Raw genomic sequence first — 11,444 nt, forward strand, 5'->3', positions numbered from 1 at the left:
TTCTCTCATTGCTTCCCTTTCTTTCAGCCTATCTCAACTTTCTTCCATCTCCTTCCCTTCTTTATCTCCTCTTCTTCCCTCCTTTCCTTTCCCCTTCCTACCCCTTTCTCTCATTTCTTCTTTCTTCCTGTCCATCCTACCTCTCTTCCTCTTAAATTCCTCCCTCAACATATCGTCCTCCTCTCTCTCCCTCCCCGCGTCTAGATTATATTTAGTCACCCTACCGACCCTTCCTGTCCTTCCCTCTACCTTCCCTGCCATTCAACCTCCTCCTTCCCAACCCATGTTTCCTCCATCTTTCTCCCTGCCACGGTGTCTCTTCCCTCATCTCCTCCAATTTCCTTATCATCCTTCTCAGTTTTGCAATTCAAGAACCAGATTTGAATGAGGTCAAGCTGATTAAAACATCTTTCTAAACGACATCACACAACAGATTAGAACTCCATTGAACAGAAAATCCTACTCAGTCTTTTCATGGAAGGCGACATATTCAATAATTTCCGCTCCGTTCCCCTTGAAAACCATGTAATCTCAAAAATCTTCCACGCCACCCGCCGTCTCCTCTTCCGGGTGATCATGATAAATAATAACTGCTGCCTAACATCAGGCCGGTTCAGTCTCGCCATAAATGTTTTAGCACTAGTAAATGGCGCCAAAATACGAACCATGAGCCATAGCTCGACAAAACTCGTCTGATAATGCTACTGAAGGGCACCAATAGCAAGAAACATTATTACGACCATGACAAATACCCCTCGGCTAAAATATATCCTTAAATAAAGGGTACAAAAGTTGACCTTTTCCTACGAGAATATGAAATCCAATAGTCCATGCAGCAGCGCGCAAATGACGCTTCGTGTCAATTTACGCGGGCACAAAGCGTTAACTGTCCCATTTCACTTATCACGGATAATCTTCATTAATAATGATGACAATAATAATATAATAATTTAGCAATGGACATTCCACTGGGTGGCTCTTCTTGTTCGCTGTTTCCAGATCGAATTGGAATTTGGAATGTTGATGAGTACACTGTCCTATTAGGGCTCAAATCACAGCACTGATTGCCAATCACGCTCGAGGATTTTGTTAACGTTTAGATGAAAGGGAAATTCCCTTGCTAAAACGTATCGTATGACCAACACGTCGCATTTTATTTGAGTCAAAAGCACTTTTCATACCAGAGCTTGCTGACGCCTTGTTGAATTTATAACGCAAGATTCAGTTTTGGAGTTTTAGAGTTTCCTTTCGTCTATGAATCTTTGACATAATCAACCAGGATGTTCACCATTACCGTAATACCAGCTTGGTACGTAAAAATATTTTCCAATTTAGTGACTCAATAAACTAGACTAAATATGAATGGTTAAGAAAATTCGCGAGCTTGTTAGAAGTGACACAACACTGAATAGTACTCATCAGTTCAAAGTTAATGATCGATGTTCTTTGGGATCACCTCCACTAAGTCCTTTCTTGCACAAATTAAGAAAGCTACATGTCAAATCATAAAATGCCCCGGTGAAAATAAACATCAAATTGATACACTAATATCGAACACATTCTCTGATCTGACTCTCTCCAGATTCTTTGCTGTCAACAGTTTAATTAGTTGTGGAGTTTTTACTCATTCGGAGATTTGTTTGAGGAGGAAAGTTATCATCCAAAAGGTCTTAAGACGAGATCGCAGAGTTGCACACGACAGTCGCAGAATAAGGGAAAAATAAAGAGCAAAGATCAGGCAATCGAAGATTCTCCACTCCTAACAAATGTGTATTACTGTAGATTCTGAAAATCTACGATGTTCCTAAAATAGGAAAATACTATTTCAAAATCGATTTATACATTTTAATTCTATAACTTCCGCGATTTGATTGTAAATTCTCTCCTCTAGCTGCCATACATTTCCTTGAAAATGAGTTGCAAGAATTTGGTGTTGGATCAAGATAACAAGTTCTACCTGACAAGTTTAAGTATTCTCATTACCTGTTTGCTGGATAATGTATGGATATTATAGGGAGAAGTTACATGTTAATCACTTCTGGGAGTTGAAAGGTTAAAGACTTGGGTTCAAACGACAAGAGCGGATTGTGTTTGCCTTGTTAAGGAAATTCTATCTTTGTAAGAAGAAGTTATGTCTCGAAGGTATGTTGATGCCGGAAATGGAAATTGTTTACTACTGAGTCATATTTTTCGGATCTAGAGGAAATTTCCCTTACTCGATTTGCTAAGGTGTTTCTGACCTGTGAAATTCTTAGAAATCGAAATTTTGTTAGGATAACACTACACGCAACGTGTACAATTTCAACGGTTCTACGACTGAAGCTATCTCGCTATTTGACATTAAGTATTTGCTAAATCATTTACTGCAAACTACTACTGTCATAAGTATTAAGTCAGAGAATTTCTTTGTGAAAATAGAAACTGTAGTGAACTGCTTTAACAGTTAAAATTAAATGTTCTGCTTTTCAAGAAACATGAACCTTATCGCCGTATTTCAAATTTTTTCTTGAAGCCTTATTTCTACTTTTTGATGTCCGTGAAACGTGCGGAGGACCCCCCTTTACCCCCCACCTCCAACCCCCCTCTTGTACTGAGCTTTCCGAGAATACGGAGACTAGGTATAACTTGAGGCTGGAGACCGTTCTAAGTGGCTAAAAGAGTATTTTCTTAGGTTCTCGTTTAAATTTTAAATTTCAAACCAGCAATGTTGTTTTCCCATCAAAAACTGCAAAAGATTGAAGAGAACTGCCCCGGCTAGGCTCCGTTCGTATCATTTTTCATTTATCATATTTATAGAATTGGACATATTTTGTCTGGGTCTTAAATTTCATGACGTAATACGTGCGCCTCGCTATTCTTCGTTTGCACGTGACGTCACACCTAATTATGCGATCTCTGAAAACCGGAAAGTCGACCATTGCTGGTGGACCAGTGCCGGATGCAAACAAAGCGAAGCAAAGACTTTTCGTCACAGTTGTTGAGTTTTTGTTGTTGTTTTATTCGGCCATGGGCTATATTTGTGCTGTCAAAGACTGCAGTAACAAAAGTAACAAAAAGAAAGGGGATTCTTGTATACAATATTTTCGCTTCCCCGCAATAGCGTCCTTAAGCGGTGACGTCACGTTTCCATGGTGCTAAAAATCTCAGTTCCAAACAAGCGCCCATTCGATTCAAAATGGCGACATTATCCATCGCTTCGCTTTTTTCTTTCTTCTCAGAAGAAAAGAAATCTATAAAAAAGGGGGAAAACCACTTTAAGTCAGATCACATTGAAGCATTTACTTACCAGCAGGGTGTTTTACGAGGAGAAGTACACGCAAGCATGAAACAAAAGGTTTATAAAGTGACGGTGAGTTGTTATTCTTTGCATGATCGATCTTTTACTAGTAGCATCTTGCCGAAAAAACCGTTTCTATTTGCCGAACTAAATGCCATTAATCTTGACATCTTGCAGATTTATTTGGATGAAGAACATGAAATAAAATCAACCGAGTGTGAATGTCCAAGAGGCGTGTTTAAATGCAGTCACGCAGCAGCCCTCTTTATTCACGGTATTCACAACCTGAGCCGAACCGACGCCGAATGCCAGTGGCGGAAACGAAAGTCAAATACATCGCTTTCAACTCAAGCGGTCACAGAAATGTTCCCCCCGCCTAAAAGGTATTCTGCTCTGTCGAGAAAGCCTACACAAGCTGACCGTTGCGCGTTGTACGAAGACCTAAAGGAATATGGGCGGTTTACAGGGCTCTGCTGGCTAATCAGCCCTGAGCCACCTATTGCTAACCAGCTTCCTTTTCCAACCATAGAAGAAATTATTTTCTCTGACGAGTTTCTTCAAGCCATTGGGCGTCAGCAGCAGCTGGACTGTTTGGTTCGCCTTTCCAGATTACAAGAAACGGACATTTTACGGGTTAGCGAATTAACTGCTGGCCAGCGAGACAACCCGGCCTGGTTTTTGGCGAGAAGGGGCCGCCTTACAGCCAGTAACTTCGGCTCTGACCTAAGGCAAAGAGGATCACTCCTTCACTTATTAAACGTCTTCTCGGGGAGTACGACCTATCAAGGGTAAAGGCAGTGCAATGGGGAGTAAATAATGAAGAGGAAGCCGTCAAAGCATTCACCCTGAAAACAGGGTTGGTAGTGAAAGGAACTGGAATCTGGTTTCATTCATCTGGAATTCTTGGTGCATCTCCAGATGGTATTATTGATGAAGGAACTGTTCTTGAGGTGAAGTGTCCGTACACGGAACGGAAAGAACGGAGGAGATAAACTACGCAAGCTTTGTGAAGATCGTCGACGACAGTGGTTGGCAAACATTCGGAGAAAGGATTTAGATGACAAGAAGGCTGAAAATACGCGTGTTTGTAGCGAGCATTTTGTTAACGGTGAGTAAAAAAATAAGGAATAGATTCATGGTTTAGGAAAATGCACGCGATACGATTTACGCAAAGATTTTTACGGACCTCAAGTTGATCGCACGTGTTATCATTGCATTTTACGTTCGCCTTCTAGTGTTTGGGATACCACAGATCCTGACTGGGCACCAACTCTTAAATTAGGCCATGGTGATATATGCAATTCTTCAATAGCAGTTGAACGCAATGCTCGCGCAAAAAGCAGAAAAAGACGTAGACAAGAAATAGCTGATATGGAGGCTGAAATTGCTGAAACAGTTGTTGAAAGTGTCGAAAGCCCACAAGTAGAGACTGAACCAACAACAGTTCAAGAATTCAAAGTTTCTGAACCAACTACTAGTGAGTTAATTTCTATTACTTCTGCATTCTATGTTTGTGTTCCGATATATTTCCTACAAAAGCTTATCTTGTGGTGTTATTATTTTGAATGTTTTAATCTACAGTGCGTGATTCAAGTACTCTAAGTGACAAAAATTGCCAGGCATAACAAGCTGCTACTAGAGACCAGGAATGCCAAACAGACATAGACCTTACCCAAATGGAAAATGAAAAAAAATACCTACAACACTTGATAGAACTATCCAATTTAAAGAGTCAACTCCTATCTGCTCGATTTTCAGAACAAACATTTAAGAACAATGATGAAAAAACTAAATTCTACATTGGCCTGCCAAACTACAAAACCCTGATGAGTGTATTTAATCTTACCTCTCATTGTATCAAGGGAAACTTTCAGAATGGTCTTGAATCATTTAGTGAGTATATTCTAGTTCTCTTAAGGTTGAAACTTAATCTCACACTTCAAGACTTGGCTTACAGATTTGATATTCCAGTAGCAACCGCATCAAGAATATTTGATCGATGGATCCATGCACTAAGTATTAGATTTAAATTTCTTATATATTGGCCAGAGCGTGAAGAACTGCAAGCAACTATGCCTAGAGTATTTCAAAAAAATTTTGGCAAGAAAGTTTCTGTTATTATAGATTGTTTTGAGATATTTATAGAAAGGCCAAGTAGTCTAATAGCAAGGGCAATGACTTGGTCCAACTATAAGCATCACAATACCATAAAGTTTTAAATAGGCATAACCCCTCAGGGTACTATCTCCTTCATATCCAAAGCATGGGGAGGCAGAGTTTCAGACAAACACCTGACAGAGCACTCAAGAATACTACCAAAGCTTTTACCTGGTGATATTGTACTAGCTGACAGGGGCTTTGACATAGAAGATAGTGTTGGCTTTCATCAAGTCAAACTACACATTCCAGCCTTCACAAAAGGAAAAAACAATTGTCTGCTGTCGAGGTTGAGGACACAAGAATTATTGCAAATGTACGCATACATGTTGAGCGGGTGATCGGTCTGGTCAGAAAGAAAAACAAAATTATGCAAGGGATACTACCTGTACAGTTGGTCACGTCACGAAAAGGAGATGACCTTGCACCAGTAGACAAAATAGCTATTATTTGTTGTGCACTGACAAACTTGTCTGGGTCAATTGTTCCATTCCAATAGAAATTCTTTTTTAATGACAAGAGTATTTAAATATCGTCATTATATCTGACATACACTTTGCTAACAAGAAAAGTGCAAATTTCTGTGTTAAGTAGTGCCATTTTGTATAATTTTTGAACAAAGTGTTACAGTGATAAACTGAATGCACTGTACTGTCTAGAAGTTGAAAGTTTGACAAGGTAATATATATATATAGTGACCAGTATAACATAACAATAATATTTACATGTTCAGCACTAATCCCATATTTGTCAAGACTCTAAAATCTATGAAATATACATTGTCATTTCAATTGAATGTCAAAAAAAGTTCTTTTAAGTCCTGGCTAATAATACTTTTTGTAAATAATTTAAAAAATAGAAATTGCTGCAAATTTTAGAATTTCAGAAATGTTAAAATGCCACAAATTGGGACAAAGTTGTTGATTGAATACCATAAGTGATTACTTTTATAGCGATTTATATTAAAAACTTCAAAGAAAAAACATCATTATAACCTGTGTTTGGTACAAGAGGGGCACATCCACATCCCTTCAGGTACACTACCAAGTCCCACACACTCTCTATATAAAACCACTTAACTCTGCAGTTCCTGGCACAGGCAATCAATGTGCTTTCACACTTGTCCTCCTGGCAGGTGCACCATGGCCCATCCTCTTCACTGTCTGATGGTAAATCACAGCCAGATGTTGGTTGACAGCCCCTTATAACCTCAGGTAGAATGCATTTTTTGTAAAAAGAAATGCCCTTTGGTAAATTTACATTCCAGAAGTGTTCATCAGGCATTAATCTTTGAACAAATAGGTCACACTGTCCAAACAACAAAATCGCAGTAGGCCATTTCAGTGACAAATAATTGACACTGCACCTGATAATAATATTGGTGCTTGTTGTCAAGTTCTAGTCCACTGTCGTTGAACCTTAAGCAGAAATCCTTGTCACTGTTGGCAGCCTCTTGAATAGTGGACTTTCTGTGTTTGTATGGACACTTTATTTCACAAAGGCCAATGCCACAGCATTCACACATAACTAGCCCATCAGGGGATGCTCCTAGAAATGGCAACCTTGGATTTAAATGCAGACCACAGTCAGCTACAGAAAGATTTAAATGGTCTCCAGCAATATTGAATATATAATCTTCTCTAGCTTTACTTTCACGATCAATACCCCATTTAGTAGCAGCACTGCTAAAGCGATGGGCTTCGGGATAACAAACCGTCTTAATTAAACTCTTTGATGGTTTTTCTGGATTACTGCGGCACGTTGACTTAAATTTTGAGGCTGTTATTCTAGCAGCTCTTTGCGTATACCACAATTTTGTTTCATTCTGGTTTCTTGTGGCACTTTCAACTGTCTCTGCTTCTTTGGCATTGACATGAAGAGCAGAAAATACTTCGTCAATCAATTCTGGCTCTTCTAAAGTTGCTGAAGAGCATCTGGACTTGACTTGGTCTGCTACTGATTCAGGCAGTCCAGCAACCTGCTCTTCGTGAAAAATAAAAGATGAATTGTATGGGGGAATCAGTGAAAGGATGGCAGACTTTCCATAGTTAAATATTTCTTTGAAAAAGCTATCTCTCTCTGATGCACTAAGCACTTCAATTTGAGGCCGCTCTTTTTCTGCTCTTTGCTTGGACCCGTCTGGTTCTTCAAGCTGTTTTCGTAACTTTTTTGCCGAAGTTAAGTCCATGTCACTGACTGGCATGTACGGGATCTCTTTAAGATAACTCGGCATTATCCATTGGCTTTTTTCTCCAGTACATGTCACCGAGTCCCTCATTCGATATCCAGCTTCAACTGCGAATAATAGGGCACCAATATGGGAAAATGCTTCGCAAGAGGCCGGCCATACAATCACAGTGTCATAGAATTACCTCACCACTCATGTCGGCGAGAAGCCATGTGCTCAATGGTGTTGTTCTGGTTCTTTGCGAGTGATTTACCCTCGCGGTAACAACAACTGAATTCGATTCAGCGACTTTCTTGGTGAATAAAGTATTGACCCATCCGGAAACAAAGAAATTATACGCGTCTAAAGCTTTGTACGCCTTCATTTCTTCTCCGGCAGCCCACGAGGTTTGGAGGACGAGATAGTTTACAATATCCGGATATTGGATGCTCGGAAAATATCGTAAATCATCACTACATTCACTATTATTTAAGAGATATGGGTCGAAACGACATAAATTAACTTTCTGACGATATCTAGCCTTCGCAAGTCTAGTCAAAGACAAGTATTTTTGAGATAAAGCTACACCGTCGTTGGTACAAATGTTTGCCTCCGCCATCTTGAATTGGTGCTATGGTCCACCAGCAATGGCGTCCCCTATTACGTAGTCGATTCTAGTCACGTGATTGCAAACGAAGAATTATGTGGTCTATTGACAAATTTGCAGGAATCGAAAGGACAAAAAATCTTTCAAAGACAGATCATTATATCATTAATGTAGTACTTGCAGAAAAGAGAACTAAAATCGTAGAATCGGAGAAATCTCTATTGCCGCCTGAAAATAGAAAAATATTTTTGTTTTCCCCTCTTGAAATCCACTTGGTTCAGATAACCGAGCGGCTTTATATAAGATTAAAAGGGAATTTCCTTCGCTTCGGCGTACCTGACCTGTGATCATCACACCACGATTTAAAGAACAATAGACTCTCTATTTCATAAGCGCCTTAGAAACAGCAAGTCCATCTTAAACGTATTGTTCATTTTATGGGTGATTTTGGCGTTGTTATCTCGCATTCCGTCCTTAAATCATTGAGATAATCAGCCTGTGTACCTCTCGTCATGTTGTTTCCCGCTTTAGCCATTAAATTTTAATGTAGGTGAGTTAAAGTTTCTCCATCTAACAACCTGAACAACACTTAACTTAACATCGAAGATCAGGAAATTCCAGTATTTTTTGCACTTGAAACCACACGTTACTCTAAATCACAAAATGCTTCGGTGAAAACAGACATCAAGTGGTATGCTAATCCCCTGATACATTCTCTGATCTGACTTTGCGCGAATTCTTTGTTGTGGGAGAATTTGACGAGCTTTCTGTACAATCAGAGACTAGGGTTAAGCTGAATTCAAACTTATCAAGCAAAAGGTCTTCTAGCGAAATCAAACGTCGCAAACTTCAGTCGAAGAATAAAGGAAGAGTAAAAGAGAAAACACTTGAATCGACGACAGCTCACTTAATTTTTAGTGTCGCAGACAAGGATACTTCAACCATAGAGTCTCAGAAAATCAAATTAGCAGAATATGAGCCCAAAGTCGGCATATACTCACCGACTTAATCCAAAGGGCAAATGATACGAATTTATTTGTTTCTTAATAGTTCCTTTTCAAGCCTGATGAAAGTGCGGAGATCCGAAGGGAATTTTCCTTGCAAGGGTGAGTATATCTGACCATAACGCCACTTTTTTTTTAAAAAGAACAATAGACTTTATTTCACAGGCATTTCCTCATATCATTTTAACTCCGCCTTGTATCTATAACACAACACTCAGTTTCGCGGGATGAATTTCGGGTCTTGATGTTGCATTTGGCTCATGAATCACTGGGGCAGTTAAGTTATCAGGACAGTCACGTTGCTCTATGCAACCGGTATTCGACGGAAATGACTGAGAATGTACATGTACAAACCTGCGGTAAATTGATCTTTACAGACAGTCTTCGTAAGGTTAACTTATAGATTGGAATCTTAAAGCGGACTTTGAGTCGTAATTTTATACACGTATTCAGTTTGACCAAGTGAAGCAATAATCCTCGCAGTTGAGCTGTAGTTTAAACAATTGCAGAAGAGAAACCTGAAAAAATTCAGCACAAGTATCTGGGAGGCCTGGGTTCGAGTCCCGTCGAAGCCTGAATTTTTTTCACGCTTCTTTTCTGCAATCGTTTACATCACAGCTTAGCAGCGGAGATCATGACTCTAATAGATTTTAATCCGCAGCTAGGTCAAATATAATTTATTTCATTATAAATTGTTGAATGGAAGAGAAACGACTGTCAGCTGTCTGGATCACATTACTCCTTTAAACTTATTTACATTAAATTTCAAATGGGTCATTTCCCAATGACAACAGTGATCGACGTGAAAGATCAAGGAAGTTCAATCTCATGTTGGCTTCCGTCTAAGACAACGGTGCACGGAAGCACAGGCTTCCAAAAACTTGCCAACTTGATTTTTAAAACACAGCTTCATGATATTATTTATTAGACTTCTGATAAATCTTCTGTTTGTTCTTTCTTTTAGAGTGTTAATTTACTTAGTTGAATAATTCTTAGTTTTTATTTATCGACATGGCACATAATTTTTTACATTTACCTGATGGTTAATCTGTTATGGTTATTTTTCCTGCAATTCCTAATTTTTTTAGTTGCCAAGGACACCCATAACAGCCTCAGCTGGCAGGTTTACCCTGTTTAAATATAGTATTATTGCTATTATCATTATTATTATTATTATTATTATTATTATTATCAATTACCTTTACGTGGAAAGATACCGTAAGTCATCAACTTTACATTATTTCTCAGTTCAAAGAACCTTATTATTCGAAATATATTTGAAATTTCTATAAAAAGGCATCTGCTGACAAAATTCTCTCACAACCATCAGGAATTAGCCAGGGATAACAAAATCTACTCTCGTTACCACTGACGCCTCTTCAGCCTTTCTCGAACGAGCAGCTTAATTATTTCAAATTTGTCTCCATTGTACTCAATGAGCTCTCCAGCGCCTTACGTCAAACGTTCAAATCCATGTGGGACAACATCTATGGACATCGTCCCGGATATCAACTCTGGGAGGACTCCACGTTGGTAAGAAATTTCTTTGTTGCTGAAGAAGGTGGTAAAACCAAAGTCCCTACACACATCTCTTATGAAGAATGGGATTGCACAGCTCTGTTCCAGGCCACCATCTATGCAAGATCCTTTGCTACGCCAGATAGCAAAGGTCATTACAGGACACTTGGTGAGCTGTACGTGAGGCGTCATAAAGTACCTCATGGAAAGTTTCATGCATCTGTTGTGAGTCCAAGTGGAAATACAGCTGAAACCTTTGCTCTCGCTATCGATCAGCTTCGACTATTAAGAAACTCGCTTTGTCACTCAGAGAGGTCGGAGATTGATAAACTAACCTTTGAGCAATACGTGCAGCTCGCTAAAGAAGGATTTAAAGCTCTTGGTATCAACACAGATCCCATCGGTGCCATCGGTGGATTGACAGAATCTAATTTCCCCACCAAAGAGGTTTGTAGATTGGAGAAAAGTCTTCGGCAGGAAACCAGATCGTATATCGAGTGTCTCGAAGAAGTAAAATCAGGTGTGGACGAATTGATAGCACGGGGGAATGATCTAAAGGAAAAAGTTGACGACCTTGCTTTATTGAAGCAAAAATAGATGATCAACAACAATACATAAATCAAGACTACACAGGTAAAAAGTTATTATCGTTGTGACTTTTAAAAGGGGAAAAGACTCAAAGATGCATTGCAGCAGAGTGATCTAAGCGCTCCT

At 39.2% G+C, this 11,444-nt stretch overlaps 2 protein-coding genes across 2 annotated transcripts; both read left to right on the forward strand.

Annotated features, from left to right (window-relative positions):
- The first annotated feature begins 3,102 nt into the window (after positions 1-3,102).
- LOC148720860 (uncharacterized) lies at positions 3,103-4,069 on the forward strand. Its single transcript, XM_088737687.1, has 2 exons — positions 3,103-3,349; positions 3,455-4,069. The coding sequence occupies exons 1-2, from the start codon at positions 3,176-3,178 to the stop codon at positions 4,067-4,069; spliced, it is 789 nt and encodes a 262-aa protein (XP_088593813.1). The 5' UTR covers positions 3,103-3,175.
- Positions 4,070-10,565: 6,496 nt separating this feature from the next.
- LOC148720861 (uncharacterized) lies at positions 10,566-11,327 on the forward strand (the record flags this gene model as incomplete). Its single annotated transcript, XM_088737688.1, has 1 exon — positions 10,566-11,327. A coding segment is annotated over one exon (762 nt), but the record flags the coding sequence as incomplete, so codon positions are not given.
- Positions 11,328-11,444: the final 117 nt, after the last annotated feature.

This window comes from Stylophora pistillata, chromosome 11 (genome assembly GCF_964205215.1).
Source record: "Stylophora pistillata chromosome 11, jaStyPist1.2, whole genome shotgun sequence".
Taxonomy (NCBI): Eukaryota; Metazoa; Cnidaria; class Anthozoa; order Scleractinia; family Pocilloporidae; genus Stylophora; species Stylophora pistillata.

Coding starts and splice junctions, on each gene's coding strand:
- LOC148720860 (XM_088737687.1), top strand. CDS start 3,176: ATGGCGACATTATCCATCGCTTCGCTTTTTTCTTTCTTCTCAGAAGAA. Junction 3,350..3,454: donor AAAAGGTTTATAAAGTGACG/GTGAGTTGTTAT, acceptor GACATCTTGCAG/ATTTATTTGGATGAAGAACA.